The sequence below is a fragment of the Nelumbo nucifera genome, chromosome 4, assembly GCF_055504915.1.
Source record: "Nelumbo nucifera cultivar China Antique chromosome 4, China Antique-T2T, whole genome shotgun sequence".
Lineage (NCBI taxonomy): Eukaryota > Viridiplantae > Streptophyta > Magnoliopsida > Proteales > Nelumbonaceae > Nelumbo > Nelumbo nucifera.
The window spans coordinates 55,473,128-55,500,232 of record NC_142652.1 but is presented as its reverse complement, the minus strand read 5'-3'; the positions used below and the strand labels follow the sequence as shown (position 1 = coordinate 55,500,232).

Below are 27,105 nucleotides of genomic sequence, written 5' to 3'. Positions count from 1 at the left end.
ATAATCAAACTTTTTGAAGATAAACGTGGACGGCAGCTTTTTGTGTGAAGGGAAAGCGAATTTTGGTGTAGCAGCTAGAAACCATTTGGGTCTGTTGGAAGGTGTATCTTTTGGCCACTTAGATGCAATTTCTCCCACCCAAGCCGAAACATATGCTTGCCTCCAAAGAGTGAAGCTAGGGAAGCTACTAAACAAAGGTCCTTTTGTGATAGAAAGTGATAGTAAATCCCTGGTTCTGGTGTTGATCACAAAGAATCCATCTGATGCTTATGAAGCATTCGTTTTTTATAAAGATATTCTCGAAGAATGTAAAAACTTGAACATTTCTTTTTTCTTTTGCTAGGTGGGAGTCCAATCTGCTAGCCCATAATCTTGCAAAAATGGGCCTTTCAGATTGTGGTTGTTACATAGAAGCCCTAGGATTATCTTTTAATTGTTATTTCTTGTTATGCTCTTTCTCAAATGTTTATTTTCTTGAGCTATTTCTATAATGTTCTATATTTATTTTTTATTCAAGAATACTCTTAATCTTAATTTTTGAAATATTAATTGTGCTGAAATATTCAACACTTATACTTAATTAACCGAATTGGAGTCACCGATCCGCGTTGCTTACACATTGAAAAGTGAGGACATGAAGACAAAATGGGGAAGGATAAAGTTGAAAACTTAAAATTGTGCATTATATGCCTTAAAAGTTTTAAGGGCATTTTGGTAATTTCATTGCTATAAAACCAATGGAAGGGAACAAGGGAGGTATTTGCAAATGCAGCAGGGGAGGTTTTCATTGAAGTGAAAACATAGGGGGGAGGTTTATAAGATTGTTAGAAAAGCCAGGGAGATTTTTATATTTTACAGAAAAACCAAAATCATCGGTGAAGAAGATAATTTCTACTTGTTTTGTCCGGAAGCTCAGACTCAGAATATTTTGGACGGATTTCTGCCTTTCTGGTTCAGAGAATGGAATGGGGAAGACTCAATCGAAGAGGGAGAGAGTAGAGAGTATGGTTGATTAGAAAGATTACAATTGCTGAACTTTATAATCCAAAGTGGAAAAACGAGATGAACTATTGCTGCAGCTCCTATGTCAACTCTCATCCTCATTCCCATCCTACTCCATGGAAACCTTTTTCTTCTTCTTCCTCTCCTTCTCCTCCGTCACCATCTAGGTTCTTCGTTAGGTTCACCAAGAATAAGAAGGAGAGCATATCATTACCCATCATTGGCGACGTGAATTCTAATTCGCGTCGTCTGGCAATGATTCGAGCTGCCGCTTCGGATAACTCAGGAGACACCATCAATAACAAGGATACCATGGCAGCAAAAGGGTCGGGAACGACTGCCAGGAGTCGCAGGTTGCTCAAAGTCAAGGAGGAGAAGAGAAAGCGCGAATATGACCGTCTCCACAACTATCCTTCCTGGGCCAAGTAATTTCCACTCTACTTGTTTTAATCTCTCTCTCTCTCTGACTACTGCTTTCTGAGGAGTGTGCGTGCGTGTGTGAGCACAACTTGAATGCAGAATCTTAGAAGATGCCTGCAGAAATGACTCTGAGCTCCGAGCCGTCCTCGGCGATAGCATTGGAAACCCTGAACAAATGAGGAAAAAGGTATGCCTTTTTAACATTGTTTATGCGTTTCTTCTTTTTATTTTTGATATTGCTTGGTTGGTTTGATTATGCTTTCTCGTTCTATTGATAATGAAAGTAGTAATCATTACGAATCCAATTCTGTCTTCTTAGTTCTTACTATTGTTCTAAATTTTAAGCTTCAATTACTTGGGCATATTACAAAGAATTGTATAAAATTCTGGCAGGTTGAAGAAAGGGTTCGGAAGAAAGGTCGAGATTTTCGCAAGTCCAAAACGGGTTCTGTCCTCGCCTTCAAAGTCAGCTTCAGAGAGTATGCACACACATGTTCAGTTTACCATATTCCTTGCTTTATTTTTTCTCCCTATATATTAATGAATCATTTCTGTTGAATGGGAAACGGAAAAAGAATAAAATAATGAATACTGCTTATGCAGATGGGAAGACTAGTTCCATCTGTAGGTAGTTGATGAAGTCTTTGAGTGCTAACAATACAATATACCTAGTTCTAAATCCTTTTTCTTGCCACTAATCAACTAGCCACTTACCCCCTTACCTAAAGAACTAGAAGGGGATATAACGTGTAGGTCGGGGAACAGTTTAGAAAACATATTGCTTTAAGCTTTATTACTAAAAGTTGAACATTAGGTTGCATGATACGTTTGTGTTTTAGAAAAGATAAAACGTATTTACATTGATAGACAAAACAGAGAGGAGGGTGGAGATCACCACCCCTAGACAGTGAGAATCTGTATGGCAAAAGATCTTGTCCAAAAAACAAATCTCAGAAAAGGCTCCTGGATTCTAATATAGAACCAAACTGTAAATCTTTACAACTCTTATGAACTCAACTCCAGGAGGTGATTTTTGCAATGATGTTCCAAAAGATTTCAGTAAATTGTGAGCAAGAATTTTCAAAAATTCTTCAAATTCTCTCCATCCAGTCCAACAAATAGCTGCAGGTATCATATGCCATATCACCTTGCCTCTGCTGCTCAGCCTGCTCATTTTCCATCTAGATAGGGACTGCAGAGTTGATTTTGGGAAAATTCAGCTGATGTTGATAGCCTTTAAGATGCTGGTCCAGATTTTATAGCTGAAGGGACAATGAATAAAGAGGTGGTCTGCAGTCTCTGAGTCACTGTTGCAAAAGACAGCTTGTAGAAGGGAGACTCATGCCTCTGCTGGATAATTTGTCTCTAGTTAGGCACTTCCTGAGAGCTGCTGTCCAGGTTAGGAAAGCCACCTTTGAGGGGATATGGTGGTACCTAACCTGTCCAGGTTAGGTTGTGTGATGCTCAGGAACATCATTTGCTTACAAGTTGTGTTGCTTCTCATTTTCTTCGTGTTCACTATTCAGTTGTATAGTTTGTATTATGCCCCTGAAAAAGGCATGATGCATTTTTTTTCTTTTATTTTTGAAAAAGACATAATGCATTATCTGATGGGATTGGCACAAGTGGAATTTCTGCAAATGTTCCCAATCCACCTATGCCCCGTGCCCACCCCTCTAGATACCTATATGATACACCCTGTATCGGGTGTATCACATTGATACTTTCAATCTTGGATACTGGTTTTAGTATCCAATGTAATATTGCATATATCATGTGTTTATATCCAGTTTTTGAAGCTAAATGTCATTTTTCAATATTTATGTCTTTCCAAACTTAATAAAATTTCTAAGATGTTCAGATATTTTTTAGTATTATTTCTTAAAACATGTGATTTTACATATTTTAAAGGTGGTAATTCTATAGAGTATGTCTAGAAGTATCCATAGAGTATCCACTATACAATACCGGTATGCTAGGCATATACAGGTGACCATGTATCATTGGTTAAGAAGCAAACTGGAGAATTCTTTCTTCCATTTTCTTTATTTTTTAACAAATAAACACTTGTCAAATGTATAAAAAAAATCTGAATATTGATTAGATTCAGCACTTCATGACAAAAAGCATTATGATGTAACAAACTAACGATTCCTTTTCTCTTTGGTTTCAATATAAGCAATACTTGTACTAGTTGACATTACAGAAGTGTTTGTCTGTGCAGCTTCAATCCACTTGATTCCTACATTTGGTTTGAACTATATGGATCGCCATCTGACCGGGATGTTGACCTCATTGGTAGTGTGAGTATATCCAAGGTTCAAAATATTGACACAGCCTGATATGCCTGTAGGGGCATGTTGGGCTGTATCTTGGCTCACTCTTCTTTTTTATTTTTTTTTAAGCTTTTTTTCTTCGAAACTTGTTCAGGGGGGTCGGTTTAGGCCTGTCTACCTACTGAAATAGGTGGGACCCCGAAACACCTTGTGTAGGGGCATATTGGAGGGGCCCCGTTCCGATACGTATCGGCCAATACGCCCTGATACGTGATGAAATTTTAATCGTTGAGTATATATTCTGTTTGTCCTGTCTCTGTGACAAGTATTGGGATTTTTGTCATTCTTCCAAACATTCATCTTGTCTATGGCAAACCTGAGATCCTCATTATATGAAGTAATTATACAGGTTATTCAGTCATGGTACGTCATGGGGCGTTTAGGAGCCTTCAACTCTTCCAATTTGCAGGTTCGATAATACATATCTTCTTGCATTATCAATATCTTTTTTTCCCTTTTCTTTTGATTGAGGTTTGGCTGTAATTCTAGTTGTGGAGAGAATGCTCTTATTTATTCTAGTCTAAATATCTAGCCATTTTTTTTTATGAAGATCTAGCCAAATATATATTGCATCCTATTATACTAACATAATCATAAAATCTGATCAAACTCTTTTCAAAGATAAGTTTGAGGCGTCTTAATTCATAAAATGAAAATTCTTCTTTTGACAAATTTCTCTTTATCTCCTTATGGATGTATTGAGTTTACCTTCTTTGGTCCACAATCCCTATTCATCATATTTATATTTAATGAGAAAATAACATGAAAGTAAAAAAAGCACTGGAGCATAGGTATCAATCATGCTCACCTTGCTCATAATGCTGTTTAACCTTGCCTTTACAATACCATTAGTCAAAAAATAGCAAGTCAATCTTCTGTATTTCTAAAAGGAACAAATACTTTTAAGAATTAACTTTTTCTTGCTTGTTGACTTCAATGTGCTTAGTTCTATTATGTATAACTGGGCTATCTCTTTTTGTTTATAGCTGCCTTGTTTGTTATAACAATACAATTTCATAAGACTTGCAATTAGATACTGTACCTTGCTCATAATGCTGTTTAACCTTGCCTTTACAATACCATTAGTCAAAAAATAGCAAGTCAATCTTCTGTATTTCTAAAAGGAACAAATACTTTTAAGAATTAACTTTTTCTTGCTTGTTGACTTCAATGTGCTTAGTTCTATTATGTATAACTGGGCTATCTCTTTTTGTTTATAGCTGCCTTGTTTGTTATAACAATACAATTTCATAAGACTTGCAATTAGATACTGTACCTTGGTTGATGGTAATCTGGTTTCTTGGAAAAGCAAGAAGCAATATATAATGGCTAGCTCTAGTGCTGAGACAGAATATAGGACCATGGCCTATAGAGTATTATAGATGTTGTTACTGAGATCTCTCTTTAATGAATTGGGGAATGAGAAACCAATAATGTTGTCTTGTGATAAATCAAGCAGCCCTTAATATTTGCTCACAACATAATTCAACATGACAGAACTAAACATAATGAGGTCGATAGACATTTTATCTAGGAGAGAGTGGTTTCTGAAGAAGTCTGTCTTCCTTTGTTGCTTCTTGAAAACAGTTAGCTGATATTTAATAGGTTATGAAGCCTTAACTTGATAACTATGTAAACAAGCAGTGCATGGTTAACATATATTCTAAGTTTTTGGTGGAGTGTCAACAAGATAGGCCTATCATTTTATTACTCCTTTGGGCTATTTGTTTCCTTTTCTCTTAGGCCTTTTGTGTATTGGCTTTGGGCCTTATTTTTCACTTTTTTATTGCTGTTGCCGTATTAGGGGTATACTTGTAATTTTCCTTTTGATTCCAGCAGTTGGTATAAAATATAGTGTGACAACACTGGCTCCCATTATTTGGTCTTTCTCTCAAACATTCCCTTCTCTTCCTCTCTCCTCTTTTCTTCTCTATTTTGTTGGTTTATTTCTTTTTTGATTGTAGAATTTAATTCAGCTTATTGAGATTTTTTGCAAATTTACAAGTGGAGATTTGAAATGCTATCTTCTCCTTTGCTCTATACTACTACTGCTACCATGCTGCTGCTAGCCTCTACTACCATCATCATACAAGAAGCTAACTTAGGTGTGATATGAATTGCAGTTGGCAAACTCATCCTTTGAGTACAATCCCCTCTATGATGCAGATAAGGGTTTTAAAGTGATGCCATCTTCTTTCCATGATATCAGTGATGTTGAATTTCAGGACAATTGGGGGCGGGTTTGGTAAGAATTGATGATTTTCTTTAAATATGTTATTGTATTTGTTTTAAAAATCTATGAAGAGAAAGAGCTAACTTATCTGGATTTGTTCAACAGGGTAGACCTTGGAACCTGTGATTTTTTTGCTGTTGATGTGCTCCTCAATTGCTTGACTGTATTAAGTTCAGAGTAAGCCTCTCACTAGTAGTTCTAGGATACTATTATAGCTGGCTTGGATAACTGATGATTTAGCTGCCTTGAAAAGGTACTGCAGCTACTTCCCAATAAATCTGTAGTCTAAATTTTGTTTTATGACAGATACTTAGGCATTCAACAAGTGGTTTTCGGGGGCCACCGTATGGGTGATTGGGAAGAAGGGATGACAAACCCTGAATACGGATACAAGCACTTCAAGATATGAAGTGAAAGATTTCTTCTCATTTTTCCAGTATCTTAGCGTATCATTCTAAAACCATACAGAGCTTAGATAGGTCTTTTTGCCAGCCCCAAAGAGGTGAGTTTTTAATGGTGTTATTAAATTATTGTTATTGTTGTTGCTGCTTCTGCTATCAATGTTGTTTTACTTAAAATTCTTACCTTCACAAGTTGGCCCAATCATCTCCATGAACATCTGACATTAAAGTGGAAAAAAAAAATAAAATTGGATAACTGGTAGTTTTACAGCCTTGACTAGGTTCTGGCCAATAATTCTGTAAACTAATTTTTGTTTTGTGGTAGATGTGCAGGCATTTATCAAGTGATTTTGGGTGGTCTACATGGGATAGGAAAAATGGGTCACGAGCCCTATGGATACATGTGCTTAAGGATTTCAAGCCATGTTAGGATGCATTGTCCTTTACAAGTTGGTTAAATTAATGGTCCATTACAAGGCATTTGATGGTTCCGCAAGACATGCATAGCAATCTGGATTTTTTCCATTGCTGTAATTCTAGTTTACTGTCTCAGCATGTTTGACATGATCGGAGATTTTATCAGTTTGTGTATTTCTCCATAACAGCGACATAGATTCTGGCTAATATATGATTTCTTTTCCCTCTTTTTTTCTTTCTTGTTTACCTTAAAAAATATAACTAGTTAAATGAATACAAGCTCTGAGGCCCCTAAGAGCATCTGGATAACCAGAAAAGGATATGAAATTTCTATATTAACAATGCCTGAAGAGCTTTTTGATCACTTACAAATATTGGATTTTATCATCTTTTGGGCTCTGGAGGCCCTATTCATGTGGAATACCGGAACATAAGAGAATACAAGCAGGTTTGGTAGCTATTAGCCTATTATCATGAGCCTTGTATCTTCAGTTTCTCTCCCATCTTCTTCCCCTGACACATTATCCTTTCTCTGTTTCCTATCCTCTCTGGTCTTATTTCCCCATCAATTGATCTCCCTTCTTTTATTGGAATTGACCTTGATGTTGATAAGCATTCTGGGCTATTGGGTCTGCTCTTGCAGCATAACTCTTGTGGTTCATCAATCCATAATGGTGTTGTCTTCAAACCCTCCAGACTGGTTGCTGGTAGATTGATTGGCAGAACTTGATGGGGTTTTAGGTTGGTTTGAGATGAGGATGCAAAATTGTCCGAGGGTTCGGGGGTTAACTGTTGAACAGACATGGCATTTGCTGGTTTATCATGTTTGTCCTCAAAATAATCAGATTTTTTGTTGCTTCCCCTTGATTCTGGTACTAGTATCAACAAAAATCTATCCTAGAAATTTACTTATTTATCAAATTTTCCTTTTGATGAGTCATGAGTGTAGCAACAAAATAAAACACAGGATGCAACGACCCTGCATTTTGTATCATCAAAACATGGAGGTGGAATCTGAAAAATAGGAGGCTGTGCTTTTAAAGGGGGCGGATTCCATTTACTTGGTTTGCAACTATCAGATGAGGTTTGGCAATATGGAACTTGGAAGATTTCAAGGTTATAAATTCTACCAAAATTAGCGGATTTTGAAAGCCCTCTTTTGGGCAGAATTTGGATAATTTCCATTTTTCCACACCTTGGGAAAACAAAAGCAAAAAGTTCCTAATATAATGTGATAATCCTAATTTATCCAAGGTTTTAAAAAGGCTGAAGGCATAGCTGAGGTGTAATGGACCAAAAAAGTGAGGCATAAGCCTCAAAGCTTAAGAAGAATTAATTAAAGTTTATAAATTGATAAAATAACATATAATATGCTAAATTAGAATGATAGAAGGTATAAATATGTTTTAGCATTTAAGCGTTAAATAAAAAAATAACTAATCAACTAACAACTATAAACATCTTACATTTCAATATGCAAAGTTCTCAAATTATTCAAATGACTGATTTAGAAGAAAGGAAACATATGAAGAATCATCCATATAATCGATATTAGATTTATGGTTAACCAATAGTTTAAAAGAAATGATTTGATCTATGCAAAAAAAAGAAAAACTCAATAAAAAGAATAAAATATCCATTAAGAAGAGAAATGAGAAAAATTACCAACTTGGACTTGGGATGTTAGATTTTGAATAATAAGAAAAAAAATCCCACTTGATTTGTCCAAGAGAAACTAAGAATTTATTGGCCCTTTTTGCACTGAAATCTCCTAAAATGCTAAGAGAAAATTATAGAATTTGATTTTCCATATTAGATTTTCACTTCTACTCTTTTACTTTGGCCCATATTTCTTTTATCAGCAACAGAAAACATAGCTTTATTAATTAGAAGGTCAATTTACAACATCTTGAATAGCCTTGTCTTGATTCCTCTTTTTGGGATTCTTAATCTTGGAAGGCCATCGCTTGAGCTCCTACTTCCGGACCTGTATAAGGATCTGGCTTCTAGTAGCATTGAGCGGAGTGTAACTCTCATACGACAGTATAGCCTATTTAGACTTATCCTTCTTGTTATGTGAGCTGCAAGGCCTCAACTTATCTCTATCTTCTCTCTTCCTATCTGATCATTGTTAATCGATCATTCATTTACTGGCCTTAGCTTCATCTACATCGATATATTTTTCCCCTCTCAATAAGAACTCTGCCATGTTCCGTAGCAGCCTCTTAGTGAGTGAGAAGCTGAAGGCTGGGGATGCCAAGCCATTGGTGGAAGCTATGATGGCGATGGCCTGGTTAAGATTTGAGTTCAAGGAACTTGGCATTAAAGCGTTAGATGTAATCAAGGTTCTAAGAGTATATGCTTCCATTTTACTTACCGAGTTGTAGTGGTAGCTATGACGGCGATGGCATGGTAAAGGCTTGGCTCTCGCCTCCTTGACTTCTCTAATGGCTAGGTGTGGCTTGATCCCTATTTTTATCTGCATTCCTTTGTTGCCTGACTGTGGGGCAACTAGCATGGTGGCAATGTGCATATGGTAGCGTATTGGCTCACTAAGCAACTACTACTATCAGCCTTGAAAAAGTCATCTTGGGTGCAATTTCCGAGGTAATGACTCAGTGAAATGTTAGCTGATCTCTTGCCAAGGTGTTAATGAATGTTAGTGGTTGTCTGTATTGGAGTTGGCCTACTGCTAGTTGCTACAGGTTATGCACCTGGTCAAGAAGAAAGGCCACTTGCTGCATCAACACTTGGAATTTCTCTTATGTGACATGATTTTCGGGTGTAGGAGGGGAAGAGTGGTTTCTTGTCTTAGAGTTGTCTTGATGATTGGCCATAGCACTTGGAAGTGAAAATTTGGCTGTAGTCATTTCCACAGGTGATGCCAATTGATGTCATTGAAATTAATGAGGACAGTCTTGGAATTTTTGAAGTGCTTTGGCCAAGGATCCCATCTAGCCACCTGTCAATACAAAAAGATGTTAGAGGCCTTAGGAGCGATGACTCCAACAATTAAGTTAGCTGAGGCCTTAGAGAGCCGAGGTATCAAAGTGAGAAGAGAGTTAGAGCAAGCAGGAAGATAAGAGTGTGTAAGAGAGATTACTTGTGATCGGTGAACCACACTTATAGGCGAGCTCCCTCCTGGAAGCGGCATAATGGGCTTTCCTTGATAGCTTCGCACGTCGGCTGTTATCAACTTACCAAGGCCAGGGTCATTAAGGCAATGACCATGTGGTGGAGCGTTACTTTGTCATTAATGTACCAAGAGGCACGCCCAAGGTCGTAATACCTGTCATTATGACTCCTCATTAATTCAAAGGGGAAATGTCGGAATTACTCTCCGAGGCCTGAGGTTGCCTCTCAGCATGCCACATGTCTACGTTTGATTGGAGGAACCATTTAGACTATATCAATACATGTTAAGCTTAAACCCTTTAACCTTGAAAACATAATATATATATATATATATATATATATATATATATATATATATATATATATATAAGAATAAGAAGAAGAAAAAGAAGAAGATCAATGATACCCGTTATCTGCTTGCTTTACTGAGTCAAAGTTTGACAAAACTACTACCCATTAGGATGACCATAGCCAGCCCGCCCCAAGCTTCAAAGACTAAGGCCCAGAAATCCCAGTCCAGCCCATCTCAACTCAAATCCTAACACAATCCTACCTGACTAAGGTTGTTTTTGGTGGCATTGCTGTTTCTAAGGCTCAGTTTGGAAGTAGTACAAATGTAAATATATATAGCATAAATACATATAAAATAATACAAAATATAACGTTTTGCACTCTACATATTTGCATTTGTACTCCTTCCAAACTCAGCCTAAGTGAAAATTTTTTGGTTGATCAATACAAATACAAATTGGTGAAAGATACGTGTTGTCACATCATATATATTCAAGTTACTCCCCAACTGGAAGACGCCCCTGACAACAAATAAAGTATCCTTGTTTCAGCTATAAACAACCTCAAATTACAGTTTTATACCAATTTAAATTGATCGACCCAAAACATTTCCAGTATAAACAGCAACAGTACCAAACACAACCTAAATATAATGGAATACTGAAACCAACCAATCCTGTCTCATGAATAGTGCCCCTAAACTCAGCTAAGACTATGGTTGTGTTTGGTACCATTGCTATTTCTACCTGAAATGTTTTGGTTTTGATCAATATAAATTGTCATACAATTGTCATTTGATGTTATTTATGATTGAAATAGGCATACCTTAAAAATGCATGTACAGAGAGGCTGTTTTCAGAAACATCAAATTAGTGTTTCTTGCTCTACCGGAGTAAAGCCTAATCTTTCTAGCTGAAATAACTCACATGTGATGTGATAATACATATCTCAACAATTGGATAACGTGGCAAAAAAAAAGCAAAAAACAATTTGTATAACCCAAAACTTTTCAGGTAGAAACAGCAATGATACCAAATGCGACCTATACTTTAGCAGACCTTAAATCCAATTAAGGCCAACCAAACCCTGACCAGTTAGGGTTGGTTCAAGGTAGTTTTATCAGTTAATCTGAACTACTTGCATCCCTAGGCCCTAGCAATGCCAAATATATGTACCTAATTTGTTTTGAGCTGAGAATAAGACTGATGTGGACCAAGGATGGGAGTTTGGTTGCCCAATTTAAAGGTAGTTTGATCAGTTAAGGCCAATCAAACCCTGACCAGTTAGGGTTGGTTCAAGTTTTATCAGTTAATCTGGATCAAGGATGGGAGTTGGGTTGTCCAATTTAAAGAATTACAAAACCATACCGGTCTCAGGTCCATTGAAGGTTGAACAAATTCACAACCAAATCAAACCTAAGTTGAAGTTGATCAAGTGGGGTGGGTCCCCATCTGGATGGACGTGGACCCCATTAAGATTTAAGACCATCCACCTGACTAGTAAGCTTAGCCTATTCAAGCCATGAGTTTGTTGAGTTCAGTTCAACCCACAAAAGATGGGATGCCCATTGTTTCTGAGAAAGGGGGGAGAAAAGGGAATCATAGACAGTGGAGTGAATAACACCAATAGTGGTTCAAATCTTGTAGCAGGCAGCATTTTGAGCTGGTAACTGCAATCCAAGAACTTTGTTCACCATGTCAACATGGTGTCTCATCTTTTCTTTTTATCTCAAGTTGAAAGGCATCCTCAGATTCTTTGGGAGCCAAATCACTGTCATCAAAAAGCAAGGTAGAATGAGCTGGGTCTGGTGGGCTCCCCAAGACAAACCGACTCATTACCGTATATGGTTCTAGGTACAATTTTAACAAATTGGGTGGTGATGTTCGATAGGGGATTGATTCTGTTCAAATCATTTATTTGGAGGAGAGGAATTTTAGGTCTTACATTTGTGTGTGTGAGAGAGAGAGTCTTATATGGGGAGAGAGAGAGAGAGCATCTGTCAATGGTCATTCCTTTTACATCCCAGAATGTCCTTTTTCAAATAAAGGTTAGAGAAACCATCAAGTCTCCCACCCTGCCCCATCTCGATTATATATGGCTTAATTTGGGAAGAGTATAAATATAAATGTGTATAATACAAGTCTATATCTATATTACCTATAAAAGAGTGAATGTCCATTTTTTCTGGAATTTTCATTGGACATTTTCTATCCCCTATCTAAGCAGCATAAAGAGGGCATATATGTCCTTTACTCTTACTCTAAAAACTGCTCACTTATAATAATTAAGAAACTGCCCACTTATAACTATTCAAAAATTGTCCATGAATTGTAAATAATTTTGTCTTACAGATACTATTACGTACAAATGCACGTACATGTTTACTAATACATATAAAATAATACAAAATAAAATGTTTTACACTATATATTTGTATTTGCATTCCTTCCAAATTGAGTCTATATTAAATATTATTTACATCGAAGATATATTATATAATATTATTTACATATATATCAAAAATATTTAAATAGCATTTATATTAAGATTTTTCTTTATTTTAAGTAAATCTATTTTTCAAAAAATACTTTTAATTAAAAGCTTTGAGGATTCGAATAAACCCATCTCCGTCAGAGATTGGGATTGGAAGGTAACTTTTATCCTAACGGGGATCATGGTTGGGACGGGAATTTATTTCAAAATTAGGGTTGGGATGGAGAATATGTTTCCCACCCGTTGTCATTTCTCTCTCTCATTGATTTCTTCATTAACCCTACAGCACTACACACTACATTGGCATTAAAACTAGAAGAAATATAATAATAACAAAGATATAACTCCTGCATTAGTGTGGATAACATCCTCCATTTCGGAGACCATTAAAATTTGTCAACAGAAGCTAGCAAGAAACCCCCATTAGTCATTAATTGTGGGTTTTGTTCTTATCCCCAACAAAGAATTTCCAAAGTTGTTTACTCTTTCTTTAGGAGTGGGACCTACGAAATTCATACTTTCACCACCTCCAATGGAGTGCGAACTCCAATATCAGAGCACAGCCTCCCCACTCATCCATCCTTTTGTCCAGTTGATGGTCCACGTTTTTGGATGAACATGGCCTAAAAATTTAGACCCATCTGTAGGAATTAAGATATCTTAATCTTTAACTTTGTTTGTTTATTTTAAAATCAATCTGGTACCTTGAAAAGGTCCACACAAATTGGTGTCCAAATTCCAATTTGTTTGTTTATTTTAAGTCAATGAATTATTGATCAAATCAACGTTTTTTTGTTAAGATATAAGTTAAGGGTGAAATGATTGTCTGAACAATTTCTAAGCTAAACAATCTAACCATCCAGATCAACAACGGTTCGAAAACCATGCCTCCACAGCAGCATGTGTATTGAAAGCTATTATAAGTCACCAAGAATCAAGACTCAAGGTTGTGGACATTGTGTTGTTGATTTGAAATAACCCCATTTAAATTGGACTTTGTATATCATATTTTCTCTTATCAAAATTCAAAACCCGTAAATCTTGGGATTTTTTTTTTGTTTGTATTTCCATTTTCCACATGCACAAAAACTTCTTCCATGGGTAATTCTACATGTAGGAGATGATGGAACAGGTTGAACGGTCACCAAGACTCATCACTTTGTCAAACTCTTTTCCTCCAAGTAACTTTGATAATAGCTTTTAAGTTTTAACAGGTTGAATGGTCATTTTCATTCAGTCCTGTGAGTCTTTTCATGATCAAGGTTCAAAATTTCGATACAATAAATCCCATATCGAATGTATTGTATCATATCTTTGGGGTCAGATACACCTGTTTATAGGTGTTTCAGGACCCTACTCTTTTTCAATAAAAAATATGTTTAAATATCTTCCCAAAGACCAAATTTTGAAAAAAAAATTAAAACAAAAAGGTATTTCTGCCTGTATCTAAATACAGGTAGAGGCATATCGATACTTTGAACCATGTTCATGACTTCATCATCAAAGGATTCCTTCCGCCATGCACAATCAAAGCAATATTTGGCATCAATGCCGTTTTCTCAGGAAACGGTATCACGTAGATGCCACATCAAAAAAAGTGATGCTTTAGAAAACAGACTCTTATTTAGTATCATTTTTCCAGGAAAAAATTACTCCAAATCATGCCTTAAAATTTGGGAAAATATGGTATAAAAAAACACCAAATTCAATGTTTTCTGCTCGTTATTGCCAACAGTACAATGACATGATATCAATATGGCATCATCTTGGATGTTAGATAATATAGACCAATGCTGAAAACGGCACTACAGTACTGGTACCAAACAAAACAAGTATCATTTTCCAAAAAAAAAAAAAAAAAAAAAAACAACCAATGTGGCAGCATCGATGCCAAACAAAAAAAAAAGGAACCATTTTCTGAGAGAACGGTGCAACAGACCATGCATACAGCACCATTTTGGAAAAAATGAGTCGTTTTCTGAAAAAACAGTGCAACAGACCTTCATGCATACAGCACCGTTTTCTCAAGAAACATCTCTGAAGCAACAGCATCGATGCCACACACTTACCAAGTCATCAACCCCGCAGAAAAACTGGTTGCCCAACTACCATTCTTATTTTTACCAAAAAGGGAAAATCTGCCATTCTTATTTTTACTCGCAGGCATCACTAATGTCTAATCATGTATAAACTAGACAAAATATTTGTATATCATCATCACTGAGTAAGCAAAGAGAAGATGTTGAATGATGCAAACAACTAATTACAAGTTTACAACCATTATATAATATAACCAAATGAAAAACATTGTTTGAAGCATCTACACAGAAGAAAACAACAAAAACTAGTATAGAACCACCTCTCTCTCTCTCTCTCTCTCTCTCGTATGCTTGTCACTCTAAAATAAGTACAACTCAGTCCACAAAATTCCCCTGAGGGTTTCTTAGATCCATGTCATGCATTTCTTAACATCTCTTGGAGTTTTTCGATTGAAAAACATGTTAGCTTTGCATGGGAACTCTCATTACATGTTTTTCTAACAAGTTAAAGCTGGGGAAAGGCCTTTCAGCGGTGGTTGCGCAGTTGTTAAAAACAAACATGGGAAAAGATTGGGGGAATTCATTTACATGTTAAGAGTGAGTGGTGAAGTAGGTGAAGTCATGGTGTTCCAATCTGAGCTGCTTCAACCAGGAATCTGCAGCACTCGTGAGAGAAGTGATCTTTTCCTGGTCCGTGGATGCAGGATTCCTCCATAGATTCCCATGCATCTTGTAAGTGGCCAGTCCAAAGGGAGGAAGGGATATACTGCCACTACACTCCCCTTCAGGTTCCTCTCCTTTGTCTCCCTCTTCTGATGAACAAAAACTTTTCTCCTTGGCTTCCTCTGATGCAATATCTGCAATATCATACCATTCTAAGATCATAAAAATTTGGATCAAAGCAAGAAACTAAACAAAACTAAGCAACAATAATTCGCTTCAAATAAAAACATGCAGCTTTGCCCCATTTACTCTTTGCCCAATAGAAAGACAAAGGGAGCATTCACAGGAACTCCTCTCCAAGAATAAATGTTGACAAGAAATTGGAGGACATTAGCCACCTTAATGATGGACTTATTACCAGAACAAAAGCATTTGGGTAGAGAAACCATCATTTTCAGGCAACCATGAGATTCAAACACATAGAGAAGCAGGCATATAAGAGTAGCAAGGATGAAGAGAAAAGAAAATAGATAACCTTGCATGTTGCAATTCTGTGGTAATAATGAAATAAATAATGCAACAAAGACCTGATAAGTTACAGTAACTGTGAGACTGGGCTTTTTTTCTGAAAGAGATGTAGACCCTAGGGTAACCAAAACAATTGTCAATAAATGCCCTATTGAACTTATTCTAATTCCTGTTGGTTAGAATGATGACCACCAAACTAATGGGTCTCCAGGAATGTGGAATCCAAGGATATCTCTTTAGCACTATGTATTGAAATGAAATTAGATAATATGTATGCCTGACTAAAACAATACTTACTTGGGAAAGACCATTTAAGAAAAGGATAAATGTGAAAGGGTGCTTGTAACTTATAAGTTATAAGGCTTTCCATGAATATTTAAATCACAACTTTGCTTTAATGGAATATTTAAATTATAATGATCTGAAAGTGGCAAGTCTTGAGATCCCATTAAGTCTAACACAAAGGAAACCAAATCTCTAGCTTAGGCATTTTCTAGGCAAAAAAAAAACAATAGCGCCAAGCCACCAACATTGTTGACTCAACCAATTTGATGGCCACTTTATAGGAGGAAGAAAAAGTACTTAATATTTTGGAAGCCTGAAATGTCTCTATATTTTTAAGATCAATAATATTTCATAAAAATGGGAATAAAGAAAATATTTTTTTCACATACGAAACAAGTCTTTTATTAAAGATTAGCATATATAGAACAATTCCAATTTGGACTAATGATTTGAAGATTGAAATAGGGATGGGTTTAGCTTTGATCAAAAAAGGCTTTGAAATCACAGTTTTCTTGAATGGATTAAATCTTATTTTGAACAACAAGAAAGACAAGGTATCCTGTAAATGATGTAACATATTCATTTTTAAATGACTTTAGCATGATAACGAGGATGCTGTTTGGTACCACGGTGTTTTAAGTTACAACATTTCAGCTTAAATCATAGCATCAGGAATCAGAAAAGTGAGATGTTTGGAACAAAATACACTGCAAAATAGTTTATCATAGTTTCAAACACAAAGATGCCATTAGCACATAGGACAAATAAAGTGGAAATTCCCTCCAAACACAACAAACATCAGTTTGACATAATAAAAGTTAAGTGGTTGCCATTCATCCAACTAAATGACAAGTTAGAAAAAGGAAAAAAAAAACACCAGGAAATTTTATTGACCAAAGTGCACCCTTTTCCTTGATTTAGCAAACAAAAAACATTCAAATTGGCAGCCATTCAAGCTTCACTAGCATCCTCAATCGTTGAGCATCTATTGCATAAAACAAGTTCATTGTTTTATACAAAAGCTACTCATTAAAACAACACTAAGCAGATTCGGGTGAATTACAGGTCAAACCACCAACAGCACCAAAATCCAGAAGTGCATATTGTTCTTTTTTCCATGAATATCCATTTGATTGTCATGTAAATGCCATATTAATCAATTCAAACAGAATTTTAAGCCATTACTATTGATGTCTGACAACAATTTAGTAAGCACAGAGCAAGAAACAAATTTTCTATTAATGAATGAAAGGATACCAATCCAGGAAGATGTCACATACCTTGGAAAGACGATGAAAGTGTATGATAAGTAAGGAAGCAAGTAGACAAGTCCCTCACATTTCTCCCAGATGGAATGTGATAAATTGGATACCTAATGGCCAATAAAGAAAGATACAATGCCATCTATAAGCAAAAGTCTTAAATTCATTAATTTCACAAAACCAATCCAGATCAGCAGGGTTGGAAAAGGATTAAGAAGTCAAACAATTGAGTATTCATTTTAGGTCTTTGCACTGACTAAGAAAAATGTAAACAGGCATGCACACATTGGTCAAAACCCTTCCTGGAATGTTCCATCCTGCTTCTTTCCCAATTAAGAAACAAGAAATCCCTTCAAAGTCTTTTCTTATGCATGAATATGTTTAATAGAAAGTGTAGTTTAGGCCAAGAGCATACAGAACATGTCTAGCCATATGGTTGTGGAATGCAGAGCATACAAAACATGTCTGCCCCTCATTCATGAATCAAATGCTTTTTCAAAAGAAATGAAGGAAAAAGAATCAAATACTTGTGTTGCAAGTTGCAATGAAGTGGTAAACTTTAAATAGTTTTCAACAGCACAGGACATTCCATCAATTTCTGTGATATAAAGGTTCTTCATTACCAGAAGGAGTTTCATGGTGCCACATAACAAGAATTAGCTAAAACTAAAACCTAGCCAATATGATTGTGGAGCGCAGAGCATACAATAAGTGTCAGATTGCCATAGAAGGGGAGCAACTTGGAAATTTGTCACCAAATAGACATACAAAATGGAAAAAGACCTAGAAAACTTCTGTGACTCAATTTCTGTTTGAATAGTTCCCAACAGCATAGCATTTTCCATCAATTTCTGTAATGTAAATAATCTTCATTAATAGAAATATGGCATGGTGCCATTAACTAAGCATACCAAGCAACGGCCATCCAACTAGCAGGTGAAAGATCCACACTTCTGAATGTCATCAAACCTGGATAGTTCTGTGCCAATTCATTGATCTGAAATCAAGAGAACCAATAAAACCATAAGCAATGGGAATTGTGTATGTAATTCTACTATTACTCTTTCTCCAACAGAATAAAGCACACCACAGACACCACAAAAAAGAAAGCAAGTTCCAAACCACCCTTCAAATAGGATATATACCTTGTACACAACTGGAACCCTCAAAAAAGGAGGCAACCTCTCAAAGTATTGAAAGTAAAGGGAGCCAAGTCTGTCCTTCATTGGCCACGAGCCCTCCTGGTCAAAATTTGAATCTTCAGATACAGCATCCCACGTCCTGCTTGAGTTGTTACTCAGAGACCTTGACAGCTTATCACTCTCACTGTCTTCACTCCAAGAATCACTCTCAAATTCAACCACTTCACATTCTTCTCTTGGATTCCTGGAATAGAGATGCATGAATGTCCAATCTCATTGTTAAAAATCCCGAAGAATATCCAGATACATCATCAAACTGAACTGAGTATAAGGCACTAAAAGATAGTTGACAAGGACACCTGAGGGAGTTAAAGGATTTGCTAGTATAAATCTGAATTCCAGAGAGGTAGGGAACATAGAACTGAACAACAGTCTCTCCCCCTTTCAGCACAATTGGAACACCAAGTCCATAGGCACTCCATTCATCAAACTGGTCCCAGAGATCCGCCAATGTGAAGTATTCAATAGTATTCTTCCCAACAGGATGCCAAGGACTGTTTAGATCTCGAAGGCAACTCTACAAAGTTTAACAAAAGATAAATAAAAGTAAAAGTTAGAAAAAAATCACATAACAATTTTTTCCTTGCACATACTGTACGGGAAAGGCCCAAAATAGATAGCTGCAGTTGAACAAAAATGCCAAAAGTTTTTCATTAATAAATTAATGCAGGGATTTCTAGAAACAAAACAGAAGATCTACAACAGCAAATAAAATGTCATACTCATTCTATAAATTTTCGGTTTGCTTTTCAAGTAAGAAAGCAAGTGAAACACTTTCTAACTGCATGAAAATGTAAATTAAAGAGAAAATCTTCCAAACAGAGAGAGAGAGAGAGAGAAATCAGTATGATCCAATGCTGATTAAGGACCCTCAATAAGAGGGGAAAAAACAGACAAATAGCACTGGAGCGGAAGAAAAGAAATGTAACAGGAAATGGCTCTATACAAGTACATAAAAGACGTAATATTTCATCCATGTAACAGCAAAATAAAGAAATGCAGGCATAATATTTGGAAAGAAACAGTGAAACCATGAAAAATCAAAGGCGCCTAAGAGTTCAAATCAACAAGACAAGATCTTTTCATTTCTATATACACCCTTTAGCAGAACAAAGCCCATCAACCAAAATTCACACAGAGAGAGACCCAGACACAGAGCATAAATAAGCAAAAGGCAAAATTCATGTTTAGAAAAAAGAAACTTGACTGATCAGGACGGTGATGGTGATGAATATGGCATTAAACATCTGTAAAAAAAAAAAAAAAGGAGAAAAGAAAAAGAAATCACCTTGGGAAGGAAATGGGCACGAACAGTAGGGGTTATGCGATCGAGAAAGCATTCCAGGTTGGAATGGCTAGCAGAAAAAACCTTCGATCCCCAGAAAGGCGAAGTCATCTTGATGATATGCTTTGATGCTTCTCTTTCTCCTTGCCTCTTCTCTCTTTTTTCTCTCTCCTCTCTCTCTCTCTAACCTTGCATAAACAAGGACCGCAGAAACTGAACTGAATATCACTACCACTTTTAAGAACTCCTCCTTCCTTGTTTATCTTGCAAGAAGAAGATTGACAACAACAATGAAGATGAGGAGAGGAGTTGCTGTAAATTTATAATGGTTTATTTAGGGTTTATATATTTATAAAATTTTATTTTATTTATTAACCAAGGAAATTTGTCTCAGGAATGATCTTCAACCAGTGAACCCACTCTCTTTTTCTCTCTCTTACTCAGAGTAATTAAAGCTCGTAATCCTTTCCTGCATGCTCTGTTTCTAAATTTAGAAAATGACAACCCAGACCCATTTTCTTCTCTCTTTGTCCACAGCCAGAATCTCTCCCTCTATCTCTCTATCTCTCTCTTCCGGATCTCAATTCCTCTTATTTCTCGCCTTCCCTGATTATCCCCATCCCCAAATATACGAAAACTATACACTTGACTCTAAGTAAGAAAATAAAAGGAAAGTTGCAGATATTTATTATTACCTATAAAGAAGAAAAAACTGAGAAAAACTGAGAAGAAAGGGGTAGGAACTGAAGGACTGAAAACAGAGTTTGTAACAGCAGAATCAAAGAAAACACAAAAAATAAAAATAAAAAAAAAAACCCAGAAAGCCCAGATGTCCTTATTTTTCTTTTCTTGGGAAGTTCTCGGTGGGGACAAACGCCGACGCTGAAACACAAACTAAAACCGAAATTGAAACTCAGAGTTGAAAAGGAAAAGAAGAGTAACTGTTTAAAGCTTTAGCTTCCCTTAAGTTCTGCACATATATATACACAATTCTACATTTAATTGTAAAAAGAAAAAGCCAAGATTAGAGATGTTTTTGCTACTTGTTCCTTAGATGCAACCAGAAGTGGAGACTCGAGACTGAAACAAAAAAAAAAAAAAAGGAGAGAAGGAAGGAAAGAAAAGAAGTAAAACGAAACCGGAAGATGCGAGTAGAGACAGAGAGACACAGAGGGTGGTGACAAACGAGAGTGGCCGGGCTGCGGATGCTCGCTTCGCCGCGTGTTGTGACGCGCTGCTTCCTCTTCTTTCTCTCTCGCTTTTTATTCTCTCTTTTCCTAAATTTGTCCACCAGATAAATTTCAATTCCTCCCACTATATTACTTTTTTTTTATATTTGCTAAAATATCCCTTATATTTTTTATAGAAATCCTTATGACTATATATTAAAACCTACTTTATAATTTGTATTTTATTAAAATACTCCTTATAATTTGCAATCAATTTAGTTATGATAATGAAAACTATAGTTTTGATTATAATGTTCATTTAAATAAATTTAATTAAAAAATAAAAATAAAAATATTAATTTTGCCCTTAATAAAATATAAACAATCATCATATTTGACTCTATTTAGCTTTGGTCTATTTTTTTAGAATAAAAAATCGAGCCCCTGCCCTTAGACATTTTACACTAAGTTTAAGTGATCATAATGGCAAAAAAAATACTTCTTAATAATGTTTCCAATTCACCCTTGATCCGGTCGGTCGAATCATTTGATTGTTATTCGGCCAGGATTTCAAGTTCGATTCAGTCAAGACCCATCAAACAGTCAAAAATTATTGACTTCGTCAAGAATTGTTGGATCCAGCCAATTCAACTGTTGATTCGTTTGACTTGGTGATCAGGTCACGAATTATATACTTAATGCATGCAAAACTTTCGAATATCATAATTTTGCACTTCGATGTTTAATCGGGGTGATTTTTTTTTTGTAACTTTTCGAGATTTATGCGTCCCAAGGCACCTTGCCCTACTATTTTCCCTAAAAAAAGACCTTTTTCAGCCTCAAATTATAATTTTTAATGCTTTTATAAATAAAAAAATAAAAACTAAATTATAAAACATAAATTAAATATAAAATATATGCAATGATGTGGCATGATCTGAATCATTCAACCCAGTCGATCGAACCAGTGACTGCAACCTGAAGGCAAAAATTGTTCAACCTCTTAGTTGATTTTTAAAACATTGCTTCTTAATAAAAGGACGGTTAAATAACTAGGTTACAAAATTATAAGGAGTGTTTTAATAAAATAAAAACTATCGAGATAGATTTTAACAAACCTTTAAAAGTATAGGGGGTATTCTAGTAAATGGCCGTTTGCTTTTCTCTCCCTAAATAGATTTTCCTTAATAACCTCGCCGTGGCTTGCGCTACATATTCTTACTTTTCCCCTCTCCTGTCCGACTGTCCGAACGTGTTGAGTGAAGCGAGTTGAGTCGAGTTGACTCAACTCAACTCGAACTTGACAAAGCCTTGAACTTGACTATTTGGTGTGATGACTGTGACGAGTCCTTAATCCTGTAGTCACCTCGTGGAATGATACAACACCAACTGGTCCGGTCCAACTCAAATCTAATCTAAGTAATTAGTTTAATACCTTTGGGTGAAAAAATAACTTGGAATAAAGAGGCAGTTAAATGATTTTGTGGGGAAATTTATAATATCAATAGATATATGGGCCCCATCTTTCGATATATGTACATATAGTGGACCCACTAAAATGATTTTTGAAGATATTGGGAGGGGACGGTTTGTCACTTTGTCTCCTTCCCCTAGCTATGCTATTAAAGAATATTTATGTTTACTATTAATAATAATTGTAAAAAGCTATTTAATTAAAAAGTCATCTTTTACGCAAAAGTTGTGCTCTAATAGAAGGTAAAGCATGGAGAGGATAATATATAATTGAAGTATATAGCCACGTGGCAAATTTATTAGCATTTAGTTAATTGTTTAAGAAGTTGACAAAATGCCTTGAAAGTAGTATGTATTATATTTCAAAAGAAGTATTGATCACACTTCTATGAAAACAAAAAATCATCAATCTCATTTCAGAAAATAATTTTTATGTAAATTATGATATTGTAGAAAAAGAAATGATTTAAGCACTAATAATTTAATATTGAGCATTGTTTTAAATAGAAAGGGTTGGTGAAATAGGATTCATGTAACTAAACTCATATAGTTGAGATAAGGTATCGAGGATGATGATGGGAAATATGACATTGTAGATATACCATCTACAATTAACTAGGATTTTAATATATCAAATCAAATTAAATCAAATCTGATTTAATAAGATTCCGGGATTTTTAATTATTTAACATAAACCAATAAATATCAAATTCCACTTTGCCTAAAGAATTTTAAATTAAAATTCTAAAAAAATGTCAAATAATCTATATATAAATACATGCTATATTATTATATATACTTCAATTAGATGTTAGTGTATCAAAATAATTAATATTGGGATCCAATTCATTAATGGATCCCAAATTTTGAAATCCAATACAATCAATGAGTTCTAAAAACAAATTAAAACCATCTGGCTTAAAAACTAAATGTTTCTTAAAAAAAAACATGGAAAAACATGTTCTTAGTCATAAATGTGTGTTTTTTCTTAAATTGAAACAAAAAAAAAAACATGTTCTTGAATTTCTGGTTTCGAAAAAAAAATTTATTTTAAATCATACAATATATCTAATCATCTTTAATGAATTTATAATATCCATACTCCAATATTTGTGTTTTTTTTTTTGATAAGCAACTCCAACATTTGTTTTTTGTTTTAAAATTTATCATTTGTTTTGTTTTTTGTTCTTAAACAAAACCAACCATGTTGTTGACCCCCCCCCCCCCCCCCACATGGTTTAAAAAATGTAAATTATTTTTAAAACAAACCAACTTGTTTTTTCTTCTCAAAACAAAATCACACTTCAAAACAGGTGTAGAATACCTGCTAAATGATTCCAATTGAGGCTCATCCATGTGCAGACCTACAATTAGACCTGTTCATGGGCCAGGCTCGGGCATGACTTTTGCTAAATTTTGAATGGGCCCGGCCCGAAGTCTGAGCCCAACATAGTGTAAAGTCAGGCCCAAAGCCCGGCCCGTAAACAAGTTTACCTACAATTAATTATAGATAAGCTTTTTTTTTTTTTTTTTTGTAAAAACCCACTAGATTAAGTAACAAAACAAATTTAGAAGGTTATTGAAGTACCCCTTCCCCATGGAGAATTAAAATTCTATTTAAACAAGTATAGGTTAAAGAGAGGAATGCTCCTCAGTGGTAAAGAAAGAAAATGGGTAATTGTATGTGTTTCTAAAAGGGTGAGTTTTGTAATAAAAAGAATATTAAAAGCAAATCATCTGATTTTGCTAATGTATTAATTGATTTTGCTTTTCTTTTTCTTCTGCAAAAACAAAATCATATACATGGACAGACACCCTCTAAAATGGTAATAATACTATAAAAGTGACAACAATGCAACAGTAACAATCTCAAAATTTTCTCAAATTAATTTTTCCAATTGATGCTGGTGGAAACAATTTAAGATCACTTTCAAGGTGGGCCCCAAGGAATGTCCCAACTTTGTCTCCCAAGATTATCTTTGGAATTTTGAGAAACCCTTTGAAAATCTCCTCTCCCCTCCTCAACCACACACAAATAAACAGCTAAATGTATGTCCTTTTCCTCTACTTTATATGTGGTTCTTCACATGTGTAGCTATCTCTATTTTCCAATAATCAATAATAAACCAATTCTTTTTCTCTGTCTTCATTAGTCCACACAAAACCTTACTTTAATCAAACTAAAATTCAATAAATATTAAAAATTGCAAATAGCTATTTATTATCACAGGTTAACTCCATTAATGTTTTCCACTTTGTTATAATCAGGAAAAGCCATGTTTGGTTTCAATAAGAGAAAAACATAAAGTTGAAGAGTTTAACAAATTTTGCAAAGTTTATTGAAAACTTTCTCTCAACTTTCTATATCTCTCTTGTTGAATTTCTATCAAACCAAACATATCTAAGGGTAAAAGTCTCAAGGGCTGCAGGCTTCACTATTATTAATTGAGGTTTGTTATCTACAACAGACTTCATTTAAATTTTGGGCCACGTGGCAAATAGGATCGATGGTTCATCACATTTGGATCTGATCTTTTAAACCAACGGTTCTGGTCTACCACGTGGTTCGTCATTTGCCACGTTGGATGATTCAGTTTCCTTCTTATTGGTTTCAATATCTGTGTTGTAGTTTCCAATGAGTTGAAAGTTGAAACCGATTCGGATGTGAATGGCGAGTTAAGATTTTTCGACTTGACCGAGTTAAGAACTGTGCATTTCAGCATTCAGCAATAAGCAGTTGTCCCTGTTAAAGATATTAGCGTAAATTACTGAAGCCTCCCTTAAAGTTTGGCAATTGTAATTATCTTCTTTAAATTTTTTGACAATTTTATTAAGATCCTCTCAAAAGAAACATAAAATTATCTAAAATACCCATATAGTTATTATTGAGGCTTATTTTTATTAAAAAAATAATATAAATTTTATAAAAACAAAAAAAAATTAAAGATACAGTTTGATCTTAAAGCGATTGATATAAAGGACAAATTTAGAAAATAAATCAATTTAAAAAAAAGATTAAAAGCATTTAGAGTAACAATTTATATCTAGAAAAACTTAGAAAATAAACATTTTAATTAAAATAACTGTATAAATATTTTAGATATTTTCATGTCACAGAAGGATCCACTTACAAGAATATCAAAAGATCAAGGGATATAATTGTAATTACCAAACTTCAAGCGACGCTTAGCAACAATTAAAAACTTTTCGGGAAGATTTCAGCAATTTCAGCAATTGGCATCTTGGACTTTGGGAGGCATATTCGGTTGTCAAAGAGAGGGATAGAACTATTAATGAAAAGGACGAACATGTCCCACCGTCCTCCAACAAGCGTTGGCGTTATCAATTGCCACATCATCCCTCCTTTCTACTTGTCAATTTCGTGGAATTTTTCTCTCTCCTTAATTTCTTCTTTTTTAGTGGATTAATTTAATTTTTATTTTCAAATAATTGCGACCGTAAATTAGGACACGAAATACACGTGGCGAAAGCAAATATTTTGTTCGAAGGCTGACACAAGAGCGCTTCGCCACGTACGGAGGAAGCTATGGAACAGGGACACGTGTAGAAAAGCACGTGCGATACGACAAAATAATTTTGTAGTCACGTGTCCCGACGCGTTGGTGGGGGGGTGTGGTCCTTGTGAACGCTGAAATGAAAGCTTTGAGTGTTAAGTTCAACTTTTGTCAACTGTCTCGCGGGCTTTGTGCGCCAACCCACGCGGACGGACGGCCATGGTTAATTCCTAGACCCATCCATGGGCAATCACCACGTGAACACGTGGCATTCATGCAGAGGATCAAAAGCTTATCATTAGTGGGTCCCATTTACAGGATAATTACAACTTTATTTATTTATTTTTTTTAATTTTAATTTTTATACTGGGTAAGAACATAGTATACACTTATTGGAGAAAACACTAGATTCATGACACGTTTCACGCCCATAAAGAATCAAAAAGGCTTTATCGTTTTGACATGCAGCGCCCAGTGTGCATCACTCCTGTGCAACGCGCTTATCTGACGTGTGCACGTGACGTTATAGGTTGATCTAGAAGGTACCAACCACGACAACTTTGACATGTGTCTTATAAGTACAACGAAAGATACAGTTTAGGTTCTATTAATGGTGAGCGAAAAGACAAAAGAAACCACCACTGTTTCACAAATAAATGAAAATAACATGGATGGTTTTGTCTTTTTAATCACGTAGTATTTACTTGTTTTTTGGGTAAGAAGTAGTATTTACTTATGATTTATCATTTACTCTTGATGCTCGGCCGAGTGCAACAAAATAATTTCACTCTCAAGCCTCAAGGGAAGGCGGAAGGCATTGAAAGTCTCGGAGAGTTAAGCCGAGGCTGAGGATTAGAGGCCAAGGTGTATCGTTCCTTGGGATATTGTAGAGGCCGAGGGCTTGGGCCGAGAAGGGCATTGGGGGAGGACGAGGTGTGGTTCCCACAGTAGTGAAC

At 35.5% G+C, this 27,105-nt stretch overlaps 2 protein-coding genes across 3 annotated transcripts; one reads left to right on the top strand and one right to left on the bottom strand.

Moving 5' to 3' along the window:
* Nucleotides 1-913: 913 nt before the first annotated feature.
* Nucleotides 914-7,038, top strand: LOC104610134 (structural maintenance of chromosomes-like protein, putative (DUF3531)). Of its 2 annotated transcripts, none has more exons than XM_010276622.3 (9): nucleotides 914-1,427; nucleotides 1,522-1,609; nucleotides 1,816-1,901; nucleotides 3,647-3,725; nucleotides 4,108-4,167; nucleotides 5,882-6,003; nucleotides 6,097-6,168; nucleotides 6,298-6,493; nucleotides 6,726-7,038. In XM_010276622.3, the coding sequence occupies exons 1-8, from the start codon at nucleotides 1,063-1,065 to the stop codon at nucleotides 6,398-6,400; spliced, it is 975 nt and encodes a 324-aa protein (XP_010274924.1). In that variant the 5' UTR covers nucleotides 914-1,062; the 3' UTR covers nucleotides 6,401-6,493; nucleotides 6,726-7,038. The 2 variants fall into 2 exon arrangements, with proteins under 2 accessions (XP_010274924.1, XP_010274923.1); XM_010276621.3 differs by having other exon boundaries at nucleotides 915-1,427; nucleotides 6,718-7,038.
* Nucleotides 7,039-14,988: 7,950 nt separating this feature from the next.
* Nucleotides 14,989-21,285, bottom strand: LOC104610133 (uncharacterized). The gene is made up of 6 exons (XM_010276620.3): nucleotides 19,996-21,285; nucleotides 19,007-19,224; nucleotides 18,651-18,891; nucleotides 18,417-18,502; nucleotides 17,524-17,615; nucleotides 14,989-15,624 (listed from the first exon to the last, which is right to left on the bottom strand). Exons 1-6 carry the CDS (start codon nucleotides 20,101-20,103, stop codon nucleotides 15,359-15,361), a joined length of 1,011 nt encoding a protein of 336 aa, XP_010274922.1. The 5' UTR covers nucleotides 20,104-21,285; the 3' UTR covers nucleotides 14,989-15,358.
* Between the last annotated feature and the right edge of the window lie 5,820 nt (nucleotides 21,286-27,105).